This window comes from Telmatherina bonti (genome assembly GCF_933228915.1).
Source record: "Telmatherina bonti genome assembly, chromosome: 7".
In the NCBI taxonomy this organism is placed as follows: Eukaryota; Metazoa; Chordata; class Actinopteri; order Atheriniformes; family Telmatherinidae; genus Telmatherina; species Telmatherina bonti.
In genome coordinates, this window is record NC_136625.1 from 12,583,823 (window position 1) to 12,609,807 (window position 25,985).

The 25,985-nt window shown below is 39.5% G+C and overlaps 2 protein-coding genes across 2 annotated transcripts; both read right to left on the reverse strand.

Annotated features, from left to right (window-relative positions):
* Positions 1 to 10,951: 10,951 nt before the first annotated feature.
* LOC306758416 (uncharacterized protein) lies at positions 10,952 to 13,420 on the reverse strand (the record flags this gene model as incomplete). Its single annotated transcript, XM_079243744.1, has 2 exons — positions 10,952 to 12,078; positions 13,159 to 13,420. The coding sequence occupies 2 exons, from the start codon at positions 13,418 to 13,420 to the stop codon at positions 11,096 to 11,098; spliced, it is 1,245 nt and encodes a 414-aa protein (XP_079099870.1). The 3' UTR covers positions 10,952 to 11,095.
* Positions 13,421 to 14,554: 1,134 nt separating this feature from the next.
* LOC306758417 (uncharacterized protein) lies at positions 14,555 to 23,986 on the reverse strand (the record flags this gene model as incomplete). Its single annotated transcript, XM_079243745.1, has 9 exons — positions 23,879 to 23,986; positions 21,927 to 22,045; positions 21,679 to 21,841; positions 21,341 to 21,438; positions 20,917 to 20,988; positions 19,758 to 20,519; positions 18,150 to 18,343; positions 17,398 to 18,014; positions 14,555 to 15,854 (listed from the first exon to the last, which is right to left on the reverse strand). Exons 1-9 carry the CDS (start codon positions 23,968 to 23,970, stop codon positions 14,555 to 14,557), a joined length of 3,417 nt encoding a protein of 1,138 aa, XP_079099871.1. The 5' UTR covers positions 23,971 to 23,986.
* Between the last annotated feature and the right edge of the window lie 1,999 nt (positions 23,987 to 25,985).

Below are 25,985 nucleotides of genomic sequence, written 5' to 3' on the forward strand. Positions count from 1 at the left end.
TCTTCAGCCATGTGGACACACACCTCTGCTGAGAGCCCAGACAAGGCAGAGATGGAGGGGAGGCCAGCCAGGGTTTTAACGCCCTGCCAGGCATTTCTGGGCTTACCGTTGTTGAAAAGCCTTTCAACCCTGTCTTTATAAGCTCTCTGTGCTGTTTTAATCTCTTTATTCAATCTATTTTGAATGAGTTTGCCTTCAACTTTATTTCCTGAATTAAATGCTATTTTCTTCTCATTCAATTTAAAGAATGAGTCTCATTCACCAACCGCTCTTACAAACAAATCTGTCCTCCAGTCCTACTTATTGACTTTTTACGAAGACTCTGGCATTCATGTAGATCTACTCATGAGTACTCTAACCAATATGTGAGTGCTGACATGTTTGAACAAAGTCAATGCTGCGTCATCACCTGTTGTTCAGTTCATTAAAACATAAAAATTACGCTGTCTTGAATCAGATATTTTAAACGACATTTGGTATTTTACAATGCATTTTCTTATTGTAAGACAAATAGAAAAAAAAGTGCAAGTTGTGTCCGACGAGCTTAATGGTCAGGGGATCATTAAGCTTATTCATTTATTCCAGTAGAATTTGCAGCCAAGATAGAATTTCATACTCCTACAGGTTTAACTAAAACCCTCCCTGCAATAGTCTCCACACACACCAATCCATGCCCTCCACATGAAATAAACAAAGTCAGCTGCAATTCAGATCCACCCACTGAAAGTGGTCTTTAATGATTAAAACTTTTTCATTCTGTTGTACTTTGTTTTTATTGGAGACAGAGATTGTTCTGTGCCATCCTGGTTAATAACACTGACCAACCTTCAGACTTGCAAGTAGGCTTTATTTAATCTACTACAACACTTTCTCTACTGGTGAATCACATCACAAAAGGTTATATTTGGTTATATTTGAGCAGAGTGGGTGGAAATTTGCTTACAACCTGTAGCAGATAAAATATGTATTTAGCAAGTAAACCATGACGATGTTCATCCAGGAACCAGACTGCAGGCTTACTGTCAAAAGTTTAGGAATAATTCATTGGTCTTTGTACATAAAGCTGCTTTTATATTATCTGAACCTATGAAAATCCTATTTTTATATAGCACTTTTTAAGTAAATTTACATTTTATTCACTCCACATTCAAACTACACGTGGTGCCACAGCTGCCCTGAGGCAGGCTAACAGAAACATGGCAGCCAACCTACACCAATGGCCTCTAACCTGTGATGCCCACAGTGGAGGCAAGGTGGGTCAAGTGTGATCAAGTTTGTCGCTTTAATTATGAGGAGAAACAGGTTTCAGTGCACATCTTTACTTTCTTTTAATCTATTGGCATCATAATAATTTTTCCTTGTCCTTATCTCACCTGTTTGTCTCGACCCTTTTATCTGCATTTTACAGGCATTAACTTATGCAAAGTAGGGCCAGAGGGCTCATCTTTCCACCTAACAGAGACTGATATTCACCAATCCCAAGCTTGTTACATCCTCCACAAGAAGCAGGAACTTTGTGCATTTGAGGCTGCAAGAACAATAAAAAAATGATTTTTCTTCTGGTGCATTCATACTCCACGAGAAGCTTCGTCTGCAGTGGGGAGGGATCACTGTGGGCGGCGATGTCTGCTTTTATTCACAATAAACCTGCTTATTTCATATTTAACAAGCAACTTCGTCCGCAGTATTGCGGGTTGTGCACGCGCCACACGTTGCAAAAAATGTTCATACTTTTTTTTTAACCAACTTGATGAGCTGTTTTATCAAAACAAGCCATTTTATCTGCAACGCAAAAGCAGCAACTTTCCGCTTCATGCTTTTCCATGTTAACCACGCCCACTTCAAATGTCCAACCAATCACACGATCCTTCTCGGAGCCCCGCAAGAAAAAACTTCTGCCAGCCTGATGGTGTTGAGAACTGTCTTCAAACATGTCCACGAGAACAAAATGACATCATTTTCTTCTCGGAGAACGAGAAAAAGAGTTCTCCCTTCTTGAGGAGGATGTAACGAGCTTCAGAGGAAAGATTCATACATTCGCACCACCTACAAACACCTCCGGGAATCTGATGGTAGGTTAACTTAACAACAAATTCAACAAGATATTGGTAAATGAGACTCATTGTTCTGACTCCCACTGAAATTTCAGAGGTTCTCAGACTAACCAATTTTATCATATTCAACTTGGATTTTTACTTTAACTGCTGACATACAAAGTGACAACGTAGTTTTGATGGAGTGTAACTAGTGATTGGTTCAAGTAACAGTCATAAAGAGCAGTAGTTCCTAAACTTTTTGAGCTACGACCCCCACAATAACATCCATTGATGTTTGTGACCCCTTCCACCCCGCAACAACTGAGTAATTGATGGTGTGATATATCAAATGGCTCATCTTGGAGCCATCCTCTAAATGTGAGGCTGGAAAACTGTTAATAACTTCATGAATAAGGAGGATAAAGTGGTTTTTAGTGGTTCACTGCTGTGACAAAGCACCTACATGCCCAAGGTAGCTTCTCTTATGGAGATTATGTCGAAATCAGATTTTTAATATGGCATGTGAACTAACTTTGTTGTTTATGTGTTAATGTGTTAAATAGTTAAGGTGTCAATTTCAGATTCATTTCTGCATCAATGGTGTGGTTTTGACAGCCCTGATTTTAAAAAAAGCCTAAATTTCATTGAAAAATGTAGGCTACATATTTTCTAACAATTATCTGGCAACCCACTGAAATGTTCTTATGACCCCCATTGGGGCCCCGACCCCAGTTTGAGAACCACAAACTCAGAACAAAACAGATTATGTAAAGCACCACTGTGTTTATTGTCTGAACCATAAAAACTGTGTTTAAAATAAATCAAATAAAATGAGGTTAACGTGGAAGATATCCTTGCTTTCGGTTATTTAGTCTCAGGCTTTAAAGGTTGTGGTAGTGTAATTTATTTTATATCCCACAAGAAAAGTCTTGCCTACCATATTTGTTACGTTTGACTACGATGACCAGTGATGTTCCCTCTTTCTCGTAGACGTTGCTGAATATTTTATCGAACATGCAGTTTGATGTGCAGCTTGAGGATGCTCATCTGATTGAAAGTCTTACCACAAATCTCACAGCTGAAGGTGTGCTGTGGGCTTTTCTCACACTGGTGCTCCTGAAACATACTGAAATGATCAAAGCTTTGACCACAACTTGAGCAAATGTAACCGCTCTGTCCAGCGGAGACGTCGCCGCAGCTGTCCTCATGACTGCCGGCCATGTTTAACTCAAACACACCCCCATTAAGAGTCCTGTCACTCACTGCCGTGTAATCATCCCCACCCAAATCATGTGTAACAAGCCGATTGTGTGACTCCACAGCGTCAGAGCTTGTCGGTTGCATCCCAACCAGCGAATACTGATCTTCCTTTGCTTTGTCGTCTTGTTGGTATTTGACGTCTTGCAGGAGAACGCAGACAATTTGGTCGTGACTGTCACTTCTCTTCTCCATTCCTGGTGTCCACAGCTGATTCTGGTCTACTCCTTCTGTTCCATTATCAGCGTTTATCTGACTTACAGTGGGAAAACCATCTCCACTGGGTTTCACTTTTCCCATTACTGGTTCGTCTCGCAGCGTCTCACCGTAGGCAAGGCCGGGAAAGTGTTCTTCTGCAACTGCTGGTCTGTTATTGGGTTCAGCAAAGTTCTCCATCAGCTGATTATCAGGCATCGAGAACATCAGGTGATGAGCCTCCAGCATGTCTGCGCTCTCCCCTGTTTTAGGAACAAAAGTCATGATTAAAAAGCTAAATATTTTTCAAATAAGCACTTCATGTCCATTAGTATTTCTTGAATGGAGATATGGATTTGGAGTCCCCGAACAAACAGAAATAACATCACATTTATTGTCTTGTGAAATCGAACACACAAAAATGAAAAGTGAGAGTGAGAATTAAGTGCTGGAAAAACACAGGTATGTTGGTTGCTTGGTAAAAACAGAATTAAAATAGCTTTGTGGAAAAAATGGACTTCACATGGATACACAAACATCTGCCCAAATGTATTTGCAACTTTTTCTGCCCCAGTTAAAGACCCCATCCCTGACTGTGTTTTCCATAAATAGGCTTAATTTATTTTCAAACGTTGCCAATCAGCTGGAACGCGCCAATTTGTCCTGACTTTCCCCCAAAAAGGCTAACCAGGTCGCTATGTGGTGGCCCTGAATCTCACTCAGCTGCCACACTGGTGAGCCTCTGTTCCCATCAAGGGAACTGGGCTGTAATTGGCAAAAGATATCCTTGTTCTGCTTTCTGAGGCATTTTCATGCACCACTAAGCCAAAAACTAAAAACAAAAAGAAATGGCAACACCATGGAGCTCATGGCGATGGAATAATCACCTACATCCACCAGTCGCGCATTTGCGTGCAGAAGTCTTACCGTTTCGGTGCGTCTTCATGTGACCTTTGAGGCTGCTCTTCTGATTGAAGCACCTCCCACAGATGTGGCAGCCATACGGCTTCTCTCCCGTGTGAATTCGCAGATGTCTTTCCAGATGTCCAGCTCGCTCGAAGACCTTCCCACAGTACGAGCAGATGAAGCACTTCTTTGGTCTGATCACCTTAAAAGACCTGCTTCTACTCTGTTGTCTGTAGCGGTCCATCGAAGCCTCCATCATACCAGTTAGGTTGGCTTCATTTGATACAATAAGTGTATCCGTGGATCTATAGGATGATTGGGAAATTGTGCTGGATTTCAGCTCCCCGTATGGTTTTCCATGGAAGGAAAAGTTGCTACAAGAAGCTTCGACTGGTGGTTGTAGTAACTGGGTTATGACGGGGAAGGAAGTCACATTCTGCGAGCCGGTTTGTAAACCAGACATCCACAGCTGGTTGTCTCTGTCCAGCGCTGTGAAGTTCTCACTAACATTGTCAGCTCTGTCCGTGGACTGCCCGTTTCCCCCTTCAAGCAGTGCTTGTGTTATATTCTCTTCTGCAGGCTCAGATTTTACCTGCACAGGTGCTTCCAGAGCCTCTACGTTCTCTGTTAAGCTGTCCTCGCTCTTTGCCTGGCTCACTTCTTCGGGGCGACACGCATCAACGCCGGGAGTCACCTCAGGATTCGGGTTTTGTCTCCCGACTGGGATCTCACCTGGTTCACATGGAATACCTGTTAAAAAACATTAAAAGTATTTTATCCAGATTCATGAGGTCAAAATGTTTTGTGCTGTTTCACATCTAAGTCACAACTTTACTTTTAAATACATACAAAATCACTCTTTCAGTAATCAACACACTTATGTGGTGTTTATGTGTGTTTCAGCGTCTTTTACCAAAACTCAATAACTAGTCTTTACTCCAACTTCCTCTTTTAACTCAACATCCAATCCATTTGTAATGATAGAGTAGTTTTTGAAGAACTTTTTGAGAAAGTTTTCACTTCCGTAGAAACAATATTTCTTCAATGGGAGCAAACTCTGACTCCTGGATGCAGAGTTCATAAACATCTGCTTGCAAGTCAACGCGGCAAACTGAGCTAAAGCCACCTTTTTCCCATTTCCTCTCAAACCACTCCAAACTGTCCGCAGATCATTCTCTGGCTACTGTAACACAGAGGATCATCGCAGCCTGATACATCATGCTGAAAACGCCAGGCGACAGAAACAACAAAGACAGACAGCTGTGTGTCTGGGACCTACTGACCTTCACATTAGTATAAATTATGACTCTTCCACATCATTCATCAGGTTTATCTTAAGGAAATGTGTCAGAGTTACGAGAGTAACTCCAGGCATCCAGGATCAATCACCCACAAACCTGTGAACATCCAATATCCGTCCCTGCTGAAGCATGACTTAATCCTTCCCCTAGGCAGCTCCACAACTGATATCCTAATGTCATTCAGCAGGAAAACATGAGAAATAAAGTTGAATTCTTATTTTTTTGTTCTTCTGACATTTATCCAGAGCATACAACCCGAGTGCAGATTTCTGCAGCTGTTTATGTGGAAATTTAATGCAAATTAAACTTGAAAATGAGTCAATTTAAGATATAAAAATGCTGTAAATGTTAAATAACTAAATTGTTTATTAAAATAACTATTAGATACACTGTTTGCTAATGTTTGTTGCTTCAGGATTCAAATAAGCTTAGATCATAAAATTGTTTACTTACTTCTCCTGTGAATTTTCATGTGCTCCTTCAGGCTGCATTTCTGGTTGAACCGCCGTCCACATATCTCACAGCGGTACGGCTTCTCACCCGTATGTATCCTTTTGTGTCTTTCAAGATGTCCAGCAGATTCAAAGCATTTTCCACAGTAGGGGCAAACGTAGCTTTTCTTAAACATCAACCGCTTCACAGTCCTCCGCACTGTGTTTCTGTACTGGCTGTAACCCAGCAGTCCACGACTGAACGGGTTCTGCTGAAACCCGCCAGTGTTGCTGCAGGATGCGGCCATGCCACCGTCCAAAGACGGCTCCGAGAGACAAGGTAAGGAGTTCTGCCCTAACGTTAAATAATCCCTGTTGCTGCACCCAGTCTCGGTTTGCGTAGTCGATCTCCACTGCCCTCCTTGGTATTGAGGCAGCGTTACCCCCGGTTGATCAGGTTGTCTTCTGGTCGCCTCGCTTCCCTCCTCCACAGGCTCACATTTTACCAGCAGTTCCGGTCCCGCCAAGCTGCTGTGGCTCTTGTCAGGCTGCACCTTTTCAAGGAAGTTCCTCTCATCCCGAACACCACTCTGACTTTCTGTGGAAAGATAATGACAGACTTCTAATCTTTGTATTAAAACTAACCAATAACTTAATCCCAACTCTGTGGGAGCAGGATGAAAACTCAATGCCTTTCCATAATCCAAAAACACTCACCCACACAAGAAAACCCTCTGTAGCTGTATATTTTTTTTCATGAAAATGGTTGGTAAAGCACAAATTGTGCTTTTCTAGGAGGTTTTTTGAGCCTTTAAGGCAGTCATCTTCCTCCATTTAACTACATGGCATCTTAATATAATTTTTTGTGTTTTGCATAAACAGTTTGGCCTGTGTCTTTATAAACGTTTGTTTCTAACAGTCATTTGGCTTGTTTTGATTTTAGTAAATATAAACTAATCCGCCCAAACATTAAAAGCAGCAGCATAATATTGTGTGTGTTTTATCCATAATGCCTGAACAGCTCTGACAAAGTGCCGTCGGGTCATGTATGTGCAGACTGTCAGCGCTCCAGATCATCGTAATCTAAACTGGTTTTAAAAAGCCTTAAATAGCAGCAAACTAGACCAAGAAGTCCAAAGGCTGTTGGATATAAAAATGAGGTATGCAAGCATCTAAAGTGACCCAGAGAATAAAATTTAAGAAAAGCTTTTAACAAGATTATCCAAATTGCGCTCTTCTGCTTGAGCTTGAGGGTAGATGTGAGAAATGAAGGATTGCAATTATTATGTAATGCAAAAACAGGCATGGGAATCAAACTTGTCACAGAAATGAAAACTTGGGAGAGAAAAACTGGATATTTCATAGCAAATTCATGTGAATAAATGTTGTTCTGGTGTATCCAGATACTAGATAGAAATGACTGAAGAATTGAGTGTTTCGAGGTTGAGAGGTACAAAGGTTGCTTGTTTTGTCCTTGAAAGATAATGAAGTCTGCCAAAATAAAAGTATGCAAAGCGTGACTAATATGCTGTTTAACAGAGATCCTCAATCCGGGTTCTCCAGGGGCCGGTGCCTTGAATGATTTAGAAGTTTCTCTGCTGCTAAATACCTGACTAAAATCAGTCTCAGTCCGGTGTGTTTTAACACCAGGACCAGGCCTGAGGATCCCTTTAGTAACTTGAACGCTAGATTTTTATAACTTATTCACTGTTCCTTTAACATTTGAAAGCACGTTTTTTTCTTCTTGGAGGCAAAATCATCCTATAAAGTAACCTAAGCCTATTTATTATATTCTGACTGCAAAAATGCAAAAACTTTGATCCAGTTTTATGATTGCACCAAAACTACAACATCAAGTTAAATAAATTGCACAAGAAAGTTTTGACAAAGAAATTATAGAAAAACGCACATAACCAACATGTGCACAACATGTGGATGTTTACACACAATTTCTGTCTTGTCAACAGTTTAAAAACTCTGGATAAATATAAACAGATTCAGATGTCCTGCAGCTGTCTCCAAAAAGCAAGTACTTCACACCAACTACCAAGTGTGACACCTCAGTGAGATTTCGGTCACTATGCATGAGAAGCACTCAGGTGGACTACAGATGCGGTCCAGCTCACCATCCCTGCCGTGGTGGTCTGGATGCAGGCTCTCCGCCTGCCGTGCTGCTTTCAGCTGGTTATGCAGAACCTCGACGCTGCTCTTCAGATTCTTGATCTCATCTTCACGCTGACACATTTCCAGCCGCAGCACCACCAGGCCATCCTCCACAACTTTGGAGATTTCTGCAACAGCTGCTTTGGACAATGCATCAATCACGGAGGCGATCTGAGCGCGCAAAGCAACACCGTTCAACATTATGGTTCACCCAAGTCAGAAGCAAGCCTGACTTTAAACTTTAACTCGACATAAAAGTAGACGAAGCGTTCAGGCCGCAAGCAGGCGGAAAACAGACCAAAGCAGGTGCCTCGCCTGTTTACAGACTGCAGCTTTATCATTTAGCTCTGTGTTTGTTTTTATGAACTAGCTGTTGTCAGCTAGTAACAGCTAATTGACTACACAAAATGATAAACAACGTTGGTTCCCGTTTTCCGGAAGTGATGAGAGAAATACCGTAAAAACCAGAAAAGAGCGCAACATTAGCGGCTTAATAAGCGAAATACCGTAAAAACCAGAAAAGAGCGCAACATTAGCGGCTTAATGAGAGAAATACCGTAAAAACCAGAAAAGAGCGCAACATTAGCGGCTTAATAAGCGAAACACCGTAAAAACCAGAAAAGAGCGCAACATTAGCGGCTTAATGAGAGAAATACCGTAAAAACAACAAAAGAGCGCAACATTAGCGGCTTAATGAGAGAAATACCGTAAAAACCAGAAAAGAGCACAACATTAGCGGCTTGATGAGAAACACCGTAAAAACAACAAAAGAGCGCAACGGTCATCGTCTCGTGGGACAAACGCTTTCTGCCCTTTTTCTATCAATCAATCCCTAAACTTCCTTGCATCTCAACAGCCAATCAGAGACTAGCGTTCCTCCCACTTTGTCCCAGTCGTTCATCCAAACTAACGAAAATGATTTATTTCGTTCTTGTAGCTACTTATCCAATGGTCTAGACAGAAAATTAGAAGGAATTAATTATTATTATTGTTTTATTATTATTGTTAATAATAAAAGACACTGCTAATAGCCTTCTCAGTCCCATTTTTTATAGTCTCACCTTAACTTATTTGAATATCTGAAAAACAGCAATAATATAAACTACAATCAAATCTAAAAGCTAAATACGTTTACATGTTTTTCTAATTGAAGAAAGTAACTACAATGAATTGTAAAAACTGAGCCCTTTTAATCACTGTGGAAATTCCTAAATGTACATCCTTTATTAAATATTGTTTATAAATCACATTTACAAATTTAACATATTGTTGTTGATTAGCTTGGAGAATTATTATTTTCCTTACATCCAATGAAGAGGACAACAAAGTGTACTGTAAACCGGCTAGTTTCAAACACTAAATAACATAAATCATTGCAATACCACCGATTTGATGGTATCTCTAGTACAGATTGCTGGTGACCCAGTGGTACTGAAGAGCAATTTCCATCCAACAATAATTATGCAACTTGTATATCCACACAGGCAAGCAAGTGTCCACAATTCCTGTAGGTAAGAAATAAGAGTAACAGCCTTCAGAGCAAAATGTGCAACAGACAAGTCAGAGATTTATGCATATATCACTCATAAAAAGTTAGGGTTATTCAACTTTTCATGACTACACAATGAACTATGACCTTTAGAGGAGACCTTAATTGGGCTTTTATGACACAACATGCATTTCTCTAAAAAGATGAATGAACTACAAAATAAACCAAAATAAGTATCTTAACTATGAATCAACCACTAAATGTTCTGGTTTGATGACAAACTTGTATTTTTAAATTGTCCTCTTCATCATAGACTTCACATTTTGACATCATAAGACCAATTTCACACTTGAAAAGTTACTGACATCGTGGCATTCTTATGTTGGGGTCTGACCACCACTCTAGTTAACTTTATGTTGGTTTCAATAATTTAATTGCGATAAAGGAATTATCATTGCACAATCCAACTGAAATGCCCTACATCCATGATAAATATATCAGTGTTGCAAAACTTTTCACATTTTCCATATTTCTAAAGTTGAATTTCTATAACTTTTGTAAACAGTGTATTTCTACATATATTCCAATAGAGTACAAATGCGACATAAAAATTATAATTGCATTGACAAACACCCTATTGTATTTAATAGGTCCACCAACACATTTTTCATAACCTAAAATAAGTGATTGAAATTAATCCAAATCTAAAAAGTAATTACAAACCCAGTTCAAGTTCATCCCATCAGTCACTGCCTCATGAAGAAAAACAGCATAGATGCATTAGCCAGGGAACGAGTTTAGGTGTTGCTGGCAGTTTAACACTTGGATAAAAACCCGGAAATGTCCAAGGCTACTGGACTACTGAGGTCTTTGTAGAATGAAGGACACTGATTTCTTATGGCTGAAGTCAAACAGAGAACCTGATCTTATGCTTTTGTTGTCTTTTTTAATAAGGTAAACCCATTCCACATTGTAATACATACTGTACACAGGAAAACAGGCCCCATCTCAGACATTTTTTTCTTTTAATGCATTTTACTGCTATCCCAACTTTTTTTTCCAGCAAAACACTTAATAGTTTGTACTTATCATACAGTGTCTCCACATTTTTGTTTAAAGTGTTGAAAGATAGTCCAATCCTTAATATAACAAAAGTCAGCATCATATGTGGTCACAGCTTTTCTCACCATGTGTTTGACAAATCCGAGCACATTTAATGTTTGCTTCCAACAGACTATAATTAACTCTGGCTTGATGAAGGTTTATGTAAATGTTTAAACTCTTTAGTGCATCTTTGAGAGTACATATATCTCAGTGTTATCTTCCTTGCATATGAATCTCTTGATGTATTTTGAGATTTCCCAGCACGGTGAAGCTTTTACCACACTGCCTACAGCTGTACGGCTTCAGCCCACTGTGGAACCGCTCGTGTCTCAAGCAGTTGTCCTGCCTTGAAAACATCTTTCCACAGATTTTGCAGCTGAAGGGCCTCTCTCCCGTGTGCACGCTCTGGTGTGTTTTCAACCGAGTCTTTTGGGTGAAAGATTTGCCACATTCGAGACACCTGAAAGGCTTGAAGGTTTGATGGCTGGCCTTGTGCTCCTCCAGCTGGGATAAACGAGGGAAACCCTTGTTGCACACAGAGCAAAAGAAGAGTTTCTGATTTGTTTTCCACACATTCATCTGTCTTTTTGTTCTAAAGCTGCTCTTACTCATGAGATCTTCACTGCTGGATCCAGATGTGCCTACGGTTGACCTCTGTGCAAGAGGAAAAGCTGTTGACGACTGTTCTTGTTGTAAAGCAGACTGCGTGCACTCAACATGGAGTGAATCATGTCTAAATTGTTCATTTTGAACAGACTTTGAAGGAGTACTTCTCATACACATTGGCGGCATTGTCGCTTCCACTTTTATTGGCACACTTAGGAAATCATCTGGTGTTGTTCCCTTTGAAGTTGATAACAAATTAAATGAACTTTCAGTGTCTTTGCAAGCAGAATACTCTTCAGCATGAAAGGGAAAAATCTCCGCGAGCTGCTGCATTGCATCACAGTTTTTCCCAAACATATCACAAGCAGGAGCTGGCCAGATGGAGTCTTGTTGCTCTCCTGCCACAGAACCAATTTCAGCTGATGCTGTGTTTTCTGTTATTTCAGTGGTGGGATGTTCACAAGCAGGTTCTTGTTTTACCACTGCCCTGATGTTATGGCTTTCCCCGATCACATTCTGAGGTGCACAAGGTGAATACCCAACATTTAATTCAATATGCATTCCACCTTCATCATGATCTTCTTTTTTATCTACAACAAAAACAGACAATCACATGGACATCAACATTTTACAACTGCAAGAACACATGTATTAACTGAAACAACGCAACCCTCAACAATAACTGCTGGAAGATGTTGATCTATGAAAGAACTGATCATATAAGCCAGATGATATGAGCTACACTGAGCTTCGGAGGAACTGCTAAAATCATTAATGTACTACAGAGCCCCTTCATGTATTAGAAATTGGTGAATTTACAGTTGTGCTCATACGTATTCATACCCTTTTATTAAAGAAAGGAATGAATTTACAACAATCACTCAAATAACAACGTTTGGAGACTTAAGAAAGGAACAATAACTAAAAATTTGCAAAAATATAATTTAGTATTATAAGACACTGTTTTTTCATTTAATTGAGTTGAAGAAAAAACAAACAAACAAATTGGTCCTGGACAAATTAGAACACTTTTCTGTTGAACAGTGGAACAAAATACCTGTCAAGAGGTGCATAAGTCTGACTGAGAGGAACAGAAAACACCTGAATGTAGCGGAAACATTAAAGATTGTTCAACAAAATGTTAGTTTATGAGTGATGTAATATGTAATAAATTATCGTATTTGTTTGCTTTAAAAAAAAAAAAAATTATATTGAACCAGAACTAGAAAATAATGTAATGATTTTCATGAAAGTTTTATTTAGTATTACTTTAGTCCATTTCAGCTTACTTTACAGGCAGCTGTTTTTTTTCCTTCTTTAATGAAAGGGTATGGATAAATATGAGCACAACTGTACATATTTCACTTGTATTATCCAAATCTAGACCTAAAATCAGGCAGGAAGGTCCCCGGTTATCTTTTACATTATTATCAAAACTGTAAATTGTAGATTTGACTAAAATACTTCAGTGGAGGAACAAAAAGCAATGTCATTTTTTAAAAGAAGTGTTATATGATCAGTGTGAATCTCATTAAATTATGGAAAAACTCTCTCTCTATATATAAGACAAATTTCCTCCCATTAACGAGGTCTTAATCAGGGAGAAAACTACAAAATTAAAATCAAGTTTGGTAAAATAGCCTGTCATTTCCGGATGTTGAGGTTCTCACCTCTCCGCTGGACCTCGCTCCCTGCTGCTGTTTGCTCCTCTTCTGTAACCCGGTTTGCAGCCTCTTGAGCTTTGTATAGCTCAGCCTTCATCGTTTCCAGACTCCGCTGCAACTCCTGGATCTCACTGTCCCTCCGACGCATCTCCAAGTGCAGAACAAGGCTCTCCTCCTCCATCAGCTTCGTTATTTCTGCTACTGCAGCTTTGGCGAGCACGTCCATGATGGCCGCGACCTGCGTGCCGAAAGCAGAAGGCAAAAGCATCTTTTTCCAGTTAGATGAACTAAATAAATAAATAAAAACTCAGAGGAGGCGATGACTGTGAGATTACAAGCAGCCAGAGCCTTCGTGGAGAGTCCGACCAAATGTTTTTATTTTGGCTTACTTCCGGGTAAATTTGAAGGCGGATATGACGTAGACGTGACCGTAAAACGTAAACAACGTAAAACGTATAATAAACGTGAACTACAAATTTCTCAAATTTTTATTGGAAACAGTTACTTTCTTGTATTTAATTATACATTTGTTGGTAATTAGGTGGAGTATGTGTAGATAATTGCTACAAATAAATTAAACCTCAGTTTATTGTTTTTGTGTGCCAGACAGACAGCACAAGTCGAGTGTTTGGACACAAATTTCTATTAGATTCAATAAAAAAGGATGTCCAAAATTTTTACTTCTTTTTTGTTTTTTGTTTGTTAGATATTGTCCCATTTAGCACCATAGCAAGCAGAACGATGACCTGGATTACGTGTTGTGTCAAAAAAATTTGTTCTGCTAAGGGATCCTGGTAGCTTTTTGGATATAAAGCCCTAATTGTATTTAGACTCAAATCAACAGTTAATTATATCTTTTCAATTTAAAGATTTAAATTACAGGATAAATATATACAACGTAAAAGTGGGATGGATGTTCAAGTTCCATCACCTGTTTCATGTTATAAATTTCTAATAAAAAGATAAACAGAGATAATAGCTTAAGAAAATAAATGAAAAAGAGCAGGCAACATCTCAAAACATTGTTTTTATTCACATTAAGTGAAATATTACTGGAAGACTAGAAAAGATACATAGATTCATTATACACTACACATTAAAAAATTAAAATATTAACAACAAAAAGCAATATCACTAAGTTTGTGCAGAGACCATTTTGATGTATTTAGATGCCTTTGTTGTTGTTTTGGGGTTTTGGGTTTTTTTTTCAGTGCTCAGGCTAATCAGTGAAAATTAAAGCAATCCTTGGAGTGGAAAAAAGCCTCAAGTCAAGTTGTTTCTGTGGATACATTTCATACAGGGTGCTAGTTTTTAAAAAGAAAAAAGTTTGTATGGATGGACTGGTGGTTGAATGGATATTTCTCAAAAACATACATCAGCTAAAATCAACAAACTACAGGTTTCACTTCCCCGATCCCTCGGCCTCAACATCTCCTTCACGCACTCGCTCTTTTTCTCGCCTCATGGTTGCTATGGCAACGGCCTCGTCGAAATACATGCTGAGGGGACTGTTTCTGCTCGTGTCCCTCACGGTACCTTCGGCCCCATCCCTCCTCCTCTCCCTCTCTCTGAGGAGCACCAGCCTCTCTTTCCTGTCGGCGTTCTCTTCGTCTCTGTCCCTCAGTTGCTCCACAGAGGAAACCCTGTCCTGCTCTGTCAGGGCTCTCGGTGTGGTTTCCCTCCCTCTGTCAGCATCTCTTCTCTCTCTTTGCTGCTGCTGCTGACGAAGGGTCAGCGCGGTGATTTTGCAGTGCTGAGGCTTGGGAGGCACAACTGGCACTGCTTTGACTTGATAAAGTTTTGGATGTTTGGATGTGACCAGCTTCCTCCCAACCCCTCCTAAGCTGCCGTCACTGTTGTCACTGTTCTCTTTTATTTCCTTTATATCAGATTGGATTACTGGTAGCTGTTTATCTATGCTTTGCTGTTCCCGACTTTGTACATCTCCTTTCTGTTTATTTTCTTCTTTTTCTTTCGAAACCACGTCTCCTGTGCTGTGTTGCTGTGCTTCTTCACTGAAGGCATGCTCTTTTTCTTGCTGCCCTGCTGGATCTGTAAGATTTCCCACAGGTTTATCCAGTGATTCTTCCTCTTCTACTCTGATATCTGTCTTGCTTTGCTCACCTTCATCATCTTTCTCCTCTTCATCTTCCACTACATGTGCCTCTGCAGCAACAGCCTCCTCCTCACACTTCTTACTTTCCTCATCCTCTATCACTCCACATACAACATCCTCCAGTTCATTCCAAATGTCACTATCAGTACAACTAAGACTGTCCTCCTCTTTCCAAACTTTGTGTTCTTTGTCATCTCTTCTTCCACCTCTCGTCTCTGTGAGTTCCTCTCTCATTTCTTCATGCTGTACTTTTGTTTCCAGAACAAATTGTTGACTTCTGTCCTCTCCCTCTGCTGCATCCTCTCTTACACAGCCTCTTGGATGTTGTGCTGGAGTTACAGAGGCGTCGCTGGCTTCTTCTGATGGACCATCAGTACTTTCTTTCAGTGTGGGAGAATCAGTGGGAGGAATTTCTACCATTTCCTGGACACCCTCAATCTTATTTCCAGTCACAGTGTTTGTTTCATTATTTTCCTCGTTGTTTTGCAGAGGAAACTCCTCACAGCAGGTTGTTGATGCATCAGAAGCCAGAGACTTGTCACTTTGAGCAGTTTCCATAATGCTCAGGCACTCCTCTGTTGCTCTGCTGCAGTGAAGAAGAAGAAGCAGAAGAAGCAGTTAATACATCTACCATTGAAGAAAGCAACAGACTTTAAAGGCTTGCTGTTAAATAAAACTGTTTTTTCTGTGTTTCAGCCCGTTGATTTTCCTCTTTTTATCAGTGAAAATCTGGTATGTGCAATAGTGTATAATTTTTTCCTCTGTCAGCTTTTAAATATGACTCATTTCATCTTTAAAAAAAGTTGACTTCTCTCTAGTATTGATCACAGTGGTCAAAGTTAGATTACAGGGTTGCTGTAACAGTGTTTTTAATTATGCATGTTTGAAAGCATTTTATCTGAAAAGGTCCTTCAACAAGTTTCCTTTATTTTTTTTCCACTATGTAATGTTTATTACAGCATGTTTGGTTGAAAATTTCTGTATTTCTCTTTATATTTGACGGATTTGTTCATTTCTTCTTTGTTTAGGTTTTGATCTAGGTTACCATTTCAGTACCCTTTTTGTTCATTACTACAGCGTGTAATGTTGCTTATTTTTTTTTTTTTTTTTTACCAATTTAGTCTCCTATCTGCTTGACAATTAACCTACATGGAAACAGGATTGGTAACACAAAGAAAGACATATGTCCTTAAAGGTAGAGTATGTAAGATTTTCAATATTTTCAAAATGAATTAACTAAAAAAAAAACTACAATCATAATCAGATAGTTTTTTAAACATGTAGGTTCCAGTCTGTCCATATTTGATGCGTTATTAAATTGCAAGTTTAATTAATGACAAAGACCCTTCTTGAATGTTTTCTGACCAGTAAAAAAGAAAAGTACTTTTTTCCACCAGTAGGGGGAGTATAAGCCCATTTATTGCAGAGCGGCTCTGAGCTACAGCTCACAAGCGATTTCTGCCCTCATTGGAGCTGGCAAGGATGAGGGGTGAGTTTTGCTCATTACTGCCAACCTGTGGTCGTTTGTGGAGGTATCAGTTTTGTGGTTTTGCTCACGACCTGGTGTTTGCCACCTGGTGGTGGAAAGAATCGCCTTGAAGTCTTACATACTCTGCCTTTAAGTCAAAAGACAGAAATTGATGTCAGCTGAACTGCTAACATCAGCTTGAAATTAGCTACAGTACTGTTTAAACAAAACAAAGTGAGTTGAAATTAAATGTAGTGATTAAATCAATGCATGTTGTGTTTTAAGATAAAGTCCTTTAAACATGGACTGAAAAGAACAAACTCCACTCTGATAATATCTTATAATGTTGATTGCACCTGGGCTGTTATCTCTGTGTGTGCTGTAATGTACACATATGTGTTGGTGGAAAATCTGAACCTAAACAACAAAATTGTGACCTAAAAAAATGAAAGAAATTAGCTTAAAACGCTTAAACTGCATCAGGTGTCGTTGTGTTTCGGATCATCACTACAACTGAGACCCTTTCGGTATGTGTGCAACTGCATGATGTACCAGTAATGGTGAGCTCTCATCACAAGTTCACCCGTCAACCTGTGACATAAGAGTACGGCATGACATCCAAGTTAGCTGATATTCACGTGAAATGGGAATCAGTTTTCACCTTTGCATATACTTTTCCAGCTGATCTCTTCCACTAGCTTCATCATCCTCCTTTTTCTTTACTGTCTGCTTTTCTTCGGGTTCATTTTCAGCTGCTCTTCTTTCCACTTCGATCTGATCTCCACTTGTCGTGTTTTCACAGGCAGAAAGTTCATGATGAGGGGACGGGCATTTCCTTGCTTCAGAGCTCTGTAACTCATGTACAGGGCTTCTGTCGCTGGAACAGTCTCGGGTATCAGTGTCTGGTTTGAATCCAGACAAATTGTTTAGAAAGAAATCTGATGGAAGACTTTGAATAAACATGGAGTCATCATCCTCGCTGTCATATGAATGATCATCACTGTCATTCCCTGAACTCTCCTCGTCAGAGAAAGACTCCTCCGGTCCATGAACAGGGGAAGTCATGTACGGGAGGCTGAGGGATTTAGTGTGTCGACTTGGAAGGTCAAGGCTGAGTGGTCTGTGTGGATTCAGCTCTGTCTGACTCTGCGTGTGCACATCAGGACTCAGCTGAGAGGGTTTCTGTAGCCCAGCGGGTTGATGAGAAGGCTCAACTTGCTTCATGATTTCATACTCATCATCAGAGTGACAAGGAGGCTCAACGGAGAACTCGTCCACCTGAGAGTTAAAGCAGAACGTAGGCTTAGAGCGCTTCTCATAACGTAATTTCCTTCATTTGGAGGCTATCTAAGGATTCAAGCAGCTGCAAATAAGAAATGTGTTAAACGTTTTAACAACAGACCAAACACACACCTGACGGGGGACACTGGTGTCTATGTGGTCCATGACACTGCAGTCCATTTGATCCAGGAAATCAAAGTTGTCTTGAACGTAGCCGGACAGCTCGTGATCATCTCCCTCCACCTCAGTTGAGTTAAGGACGTGAGAAGCATCAAATACGCCGTCATTGCCGTGTGTGGCTGAATGCTGCCTTTCTCCTTTCATATCTGTGTGTGAAGTAAAATCTGGGTCAGAGTTGTTTGTTTTTTAAAACGATGATGATGGATTTTTTAAAACTCTGAGAAAACAATTTTATCCGATGTGAACATTTCTAAAACAGTAGAAGTTTTTTTTTTTTTTACCCATCTGCTGGTACTTAGAGACACTTTCAGGTGTATTCAAGCTAACCTATGTTGCAGGAAACCTTCACACAAATGGCAGATTTAAACTCTTTTCTGAAGGTTTTAAATATTATTTTGGGTCAGGAATCATTGCTGGTCCGACTTCAACCAATGTGCCGTTGTGCTGAAAGTGTGCTTCAATTTTAAGCGCTAAAAGATAAAGTTATCTGAAACCCTCTGTTTGTGCACTTTGGTCTTTCTCACATTCAAAAGCTGCTCAACAGCATGATTGACACTTTACACTGATTAGACCCAACATATACAGATAAAAGTATAAACTATGGGTGGGGATTTAACATTAATTTCAACTGATTACTTTCAGAAAAATGAACATTTAAAAAAAACAAAAAAAACAACAACATGTAATTTCACAATGTTTGTCAGCGCATAATTTCCTAGTACACTGATTACACTGATGTGCACAGTGCACTTGCTACAAACTTTGGCACTATATTTAGCGGTTTTTCAGAGCGAGTCTATATTTAAAGAAAAAGCAAATATCAACAAGTCTAGTGACTTTTTCTGGTAATATTGGAGACTTTTGGTGAGTAACATGCAAGCTTTTATCGTTTACTCTCTGTGAGCTGCTATGTAAGCCCCCCCCCCCCCCCCCCCCAATCCAGAAAAACACACTAGAAACTTGGTCCTCATGCAGCATCCATCTTCAAGCTGCAGTCAGAGCAGGAGGCGATCACATCTGCTGCATGACCAGACTGAAGTTGACACTGATTGATCCCACCGTGGTTTACTGTCTATCAATGTCTATTAAAGAAGAGTGTGAACTGAAGCGTTTTAGAAGTTAAAAGTACTGTAACATGTTGTAGACTTTTAGATAACAGCTGAAGCTGTTAGTTAAAACATGATTTTGGGGCAGATATTTTAATGCGATGAATCTAGATCACAGGCGTCAAACTCCAGTCCTGGAGGGCCGGTATCCTGCAGGTTTTTGTTGTCTCCATGCTCCCAACACACCTGATCAAAACTCATAAATAAGTTGACAAGAAGCTGCTGGATCCATTTGATTTGAATCAGCTGTGCTGGTAGAGGGAAACAACAAATACCTGTTGGATACTGGCCCTTGAGGACCAGAGTTTGACACCCCTGATCTGGATTAATTAATCATAAAGCCTGTAATTAATTAGATTAATTTTTTTAATTGAGTCCCACCCAATACAAAATAAATAGACAAAGTAATATGACAGTCAGTGTAAGTGATCATGGTTATGAAAGAACTTTTTACCCATGTATTCACCGCTGTCAGAGCCCTCGTCATCCTCTGCTGCATCTTCATCCCTCTCCTCTTCTGCTGTGGAGTCGACGCTTGTGGCTCGTCGCTCTCTGGACACATTTTGGATTCCCGTCACAGGCTCTTGCTTCACCCTACCATCATTCAACGCCTCATCTGGCTTTTTTTCTGCTCCTTCACCTTCTTTTCCACCAACACCACCTGCTTCCTCTTTTTTCTCCTCCACTTCCACAGCTTCTTTTTCCCTGTCATGTTTCTCTTCTTCTTCCTCCTTTTTGCCGTCTTCCACATTCCATTCCATTACACCGCATTCCTTTCTCTTCTCTCCTCTGTCTTTACCTTCCACCTTATCCCCTCCATCCTTATCTCTTCCACGGAGGATGATCCTGTCACTCCCGCCCCCTTGCAACACCCCTAACGCAAGGTTAGAGGTGATATGGAGCGGCACGGTAACCAGGGTGGGGCCGGTGATGTGCATGGCTGCTCTTCGACTGGCTTTACTGGAGAGCCCCGGCGATCTGGTCTGGACACCCTCATTGGCTGGTAACCCTAAACCCTCTGGGTCAAGCGCAGTGTAGGTACCCGGAGTCCCGGTACTCCCACTGACTAAACCTGTTCCCCTACGGTAGGTCACAGCATATTCAATGCTACCTAGTCCACTCGAGCATGGTGCAGCTTCAGGGCCTGGCTGGGTATGAGCGGTCACAAGGGGAGACAATTCGGTGGAGGGAAGATGCTGGCCAGAACGCCGAGTACCTGAACATGACAGGAGGATATTAAGTTTTTTCTCTCTTTGGTTGTGTCTCTAAATATTTAGTTTGTGGATCAAAAACACTGACCCCAGCTGAAAAGGGGCATTAGTTTGTCAATAATTATTCACAGGCTTTGACTGCAAAGACAATTTCATGGAATCACTGAAAACTGAGAAAAGTAGCTCTACTGATGCGAATGGGAATATTTCCATAAGAAATCCTGTTTTCAGTTTGTGAAATGCTTTTCTTTAGTGATTTTGGCAGCACATAGAGACAGCATTCAGTGCCACTCTGTCCAGTCAAAGCAAGTACATTTAACAGAAATTCATGTTTGTTAACAGAAAAAAACAGTTAAATGTAAGTAAACACCAAAGATAATGATGAAACTGAGAAAACGGCACCTTCATTTGGAAAGGACGGGGTGCTCAGGGAGTCCATGCTTCTTGCAGGTCTCAAAGCGGACCTTTCTTTCTCTGGAATTACAATTTATGTAAGTAGAATATGTGGGAGCAGATCTAAAACTGATCACACAGAGAATTTAAACCTATTCAGACAAATATTTGTCTCTGAATAACATGTTTGGTTTTACTGTAACTTATAACTTTTAGAATCCTCAGTTGGTAATCAGAGATCCTCATTCCTGGTCATAAAGGGTCGGTGTCCTGCAGGTTTTCCAGCTGTGTTGCAGCAGGGACACTTTGAAAACCTGCAGGACACCGGCCCTCGAGGACCAAGATTGACAATTCCTGCTTTAAACCTTAGAAGTTTGTTTGTTTGTTTTTTTTAAGTCTGGAACAGTTCTGAGTCCAAAATGAACAACTGTACCTTTGGTTGAGTGTTTTTGCCTCCGTCGTTGATCTTGGATTCGTCCTCCGATGTTAAAAATGGACATCCACTTTCTTCCCTTTAGAGAGCCTTTCCTCCTGAAACATGAGTGGTGAAATGAACATCGTTTACATGACTGGTGCGATGTGAAATACAGCACGGAAATCTTGACAGAGGTTCCCTGAGACTTCATTTTTATAGTCACTGTTTTTAGAGACATTTATGCAGCGAATACACAACTAACTGGCCTGATGTGAGTTTAATAAAAAAATGTTGGCTTGGCATAGTTACAGGATGAACTATGTTTAGATGACAGTACAGATGAATTATTTTCTCACTTGTCTGTGCCCTCAATGATAGCATGGTAGGGTCTTATGGGTAGTGGTCCGTCTCCTGGACTGATGTTCCCAAAGTTAGAATGAGCAGACCTGAAAAATCCCTCTTCCTGACTGAGCATTGCAGACGGAGAGGGAAGGGACTTCCTTCGCTCAGTTGATACACCTGAACAGGTACAAGAGATTAAGCAGACGTAAGTGTGTGTGTTTGTGCTTTTAGTGCATATTTCTGTGTGTGTGTTTGTTCCGACCTTCTTCAGGAAACAGCTGAGGGACGTGTGTGAGGATGAACTCCACTACGATGGACTGGACCCTGACCTCCATGAAGGCTGCTGTACCATTAAAACCAGACGCTTCAATGTCCTTTGACCTTAATAGAAAGATTTGTAGATTTATTTAGTTTTTTAAACAGTTGTTTAAACGAATTGAAAAGTGAACTCATGTTAAAAGATAAATCAAAGTGATGAATAAAAAAAGAAAGTCGAAAGATGAATGACAGCACAGAAAAAGAAATAGGAAATCTAAATAACTATATTTATCTGTTTCCATTTATTTTCACTGGTGTACAACTTAATGCCAAAATATGCACAGATTTAAACTGCTATATAAACATCTGGTCTGGTCTCAATATATGGAAAGAGAGTCTCAAATGTGCATCAGTTTGCTGTTTCGCTTGGGTTACCATGTGCTTCATTTCCCTTGTTGGTGTGTTGGTAATTACCATTGTTGGGATGCTGTCTAGTATTACTGTTGCTGGTACTGTTTGTTCCTCTTACAATTGTTAGTGTAAAATTGTTGTTACGGTGTAATATTTATGTTGCCAATGGTAATGCCACCAGAATTTACCACCTGAGCTACTCAGAAATAAATGTATAATTTTTTTTAGTCCATATCATAAATCTTGTCTGATCAGAATGATTTAGGGCGAAGTTGCAGATTTCTTTTTGTATGTATCAGTGAAGTTATTGTAACTAATTTGGTGTGGTAATGCAGTGGGATTAAATAAGTTTTCTTTTTCCCACTCCCTTTCAGGCAAAACTGCTCCCTATGACAGACTTGTGATTTTCCTCTGTTTTCACTGTAAATACCACTGCCTGAAATAAATTTTTTTTAAAAAACTAACTAACTAATGCTTAATGACATAAGTTTTAAGACCTGAGACTTTTTAATTGTTTCTCCACTTACCCACTAGTTTAAGACTCTTTGGGAGTCACCTTGCTGCTGCAACAGTACAATTTTATGTTGGTCACACTGTCTTTTTTTTTTTTTTTTTTTTTTTTTCGTAGGAACAAAGAAATGGGAACAAAATGTGACTGTGTGACAAACTTCCAATAACAAAGTAAAGGTCCTATTTAAATTTGGGTCTTTGCTCATTTATCTGCTATGTTTCAGCTCAGCGCTTGTTATTCTCACTCAAATGTAAGTCGCTTTAGATAAAAGTGTCTGCTAAATGACAATAGAATAGAATAGAATAGAATAGAATAGAATAGAATAGAATAGAATAGAATAGGAGCAGTTTTACATTTGGATAAATAAATTATCAGTCAGTGTTTTGTGGCTGAAAGCTGAAGAATTAGTGCTTGAGACCCCCCTTTTTTTTTTTTAAATGACAAGAAAGTCCAGCTCCTTGAGGGGGGAATATAAAGAAAGAAAAAATAGCTCTTAACCTTTGAACAGAACTACTTCTAAGAGTGGAAACTTTCCTTGCATAATGAGACCTGTCTTTGAAACAACTGTACGATGGGATTTTACTGTTTCTTTCATCCTTTGGCTATAAAGTCACTTCAGTGTTTTAACTATGCTGCAAATGCATCCAAAGAAAATTTTGAATGTATAATCTCTGCTTAACCCATAAGAGCGCAGCATGACAATATGGTAAATAGAATTTCTGAGACATTTGGCATCACTTTATGGTACAAACTTTGCTCACAACCCTTTGGAAAGCAATCTAATGTTTTTTCTTCTGCCCCTTAATGCACACCAGAAAGCAGAAGATTACACCATAAAAATTTTGAAGGTAATAAATAGTAAATATCCCTAAAAGATTTTGTTACCCTTTTTTACATTTTGTTCAAAAGACAAATAAAGACCTCATATTAAAGAAATTAGAATTATTTTTTAATGGGTTGGGTCTGAATGGGTTAATGTGACTGCATCTGAAGCGTGGCATACACAACATGGACTCAGTCTGATATTAGCCCACCTGAGGAGATTGGGGGCCCAGACGATGGCCAGGTTCCTGGCATGCATGTTGGTTTCTGAACAAAATGAGGCCATTTTGACCAGATGACGCATCAGAAACTCCAGAGTCCTGTAACACAGATATTCAATCAATTTTTAAAGAGAACAACTTGCAAACAAACAGCTGCTTATCTGTTTATCCAGTTCTCACAGAGGCATTTTCATTTTTAGTACATTTGTCAGCAAAGTTTTATCTTTAAAGCCAGCACTTTTATCTTTGTTATAGAAGATGAGTCTATATGGTGAATGTTCATCCTTTAATTAGGAGGTTGTCGGTTCAGTTCACAACTTCTCCCGTTAGAGTGTTTCTGTACAAGATACTAAAACCCATCTTATATTCAAATACGTGTCTCACTTGTGAACTGGTTTATATCAATGGAGAGTAAAAATTCAAGTTTCACACTGAGGGAGGTTTAGATCGAGTTACAGAGCAGACCAGGATTAAAAAAGGATTCATGGAAATGTTGTGACCAAAGTGTTTCAACCCTCAAAGTTTGGATTATATCAGTGATGATTTCAAGAGAATTGTACACTTTCAATATAGTAGGGATTTCTTAGAAATGCTTTGTTTGTTTTTAACAGTGTTGTTAACTTTCATAAAATTAAGTACATGTTTAACACACGTTGTTTTTTTTTTATAATTATATTGAAGTCAAATAAAAAAATGACAGTAAATTAGTCAAAATGCAAGTTAATCATCAGGGGAAAGTCAATGTAGGTTTACACAATTTGTTCATCTAATATGCTTTGCTCCAACAAAATAATTTCAATTTCAATCATTTCATTCATGATTTCTAACTCATCAACTTGTACATAACAAGCTCATGAAATGTGATCATTTAAATGTATTAATAAGGAATACAGTCTTTAACAAGCAGATCATCTGGATAAAATACATATTCCTCTGACTAATAATATTATTTATCACATTAAATTAATTAATCTTTTCATCATTGTAAGCCAGTTGATGTCAGTTTAAACAAGCTATAACCACAAAGTGCATAGATTTTTTTAGCATTATTGCTATTTTTGGAATTTTGAACACTTATAACACAGATGTCTCACAATGTCTTTACTTCCTACGGTTTAGATCTGTTAGAAGAAGCACCAACTGCGCAGCTGCTGGGTAAAAACTGAAATACATCAGCTTTATAATGTGTGGAAATCCTTCTACAGAAACCCTGCTCCTAAGTTAGGACACCGAAACTCTGTAAACATAGAGTCTATAAGTCATCTGTCATCTCCTGAGTGTGAGCTCTTTTGAAGACAAGATGCTGAAGCTAACCCTGACCCAAACCCCATGTGCAGCAGAGAACTGTACCTGTAATGTGGTGCTGGTAACTCTTTCAGGACATCTTTGATTTTTACGAGTCTCTCCTCCTCCAGCTGGATGGCCACAGCCTCCTGCAGGGATTTATATTAGCAACATTCTTCTTTACTAATTAGAAAAACTTTGATTGAAAAAAATAGAACTGCTGTAAACAAAAGGACCATATTTGGTCTCCTGCGGAGGCGTCTGTTTTGACCCTGTCAGGATCTTTCATGTAGAGGGAGCTGCACAAAATTGTCTGCAAGTTTGAAATACTCACAGCAAACTTGTCATACAGCTGGTATGTGAGCAGAGGGTTGGGCAGCTCTCTGAAATAAGCTTTACACAGAGAGCTGACACAGTGGATGTCCTGCAGGTATACGTCCTTGTTCAGGTCTGGACTCCCGTCACTCTCAAACTCACCCCTGGATTCACACGAACACAGATTCATTTAACATAAAACACCGAACGTTTTAAGATTATATACAAACCTAATTTAGGGAAAAAGACTTACCTCAGTTTCTGGATGTTGGATGAGACCCCTGATAACCTGTAGATGCCATCTACGATCCCATGTTGCTCCACAAACTCGCTGCAGCACCGTAACACCAGTGGAACTGCAGGATACAAGTAACATTATTTCCCTGCACTGCAAAAACTGAAATCTAAGTAAGATTAAAAATCTTAAATGGAGTACACATATGCTTTTTTTTTTTTTTTTTTTTTTTTTTTTTTTTTTTTGAAGGTAAGACGATTCTCA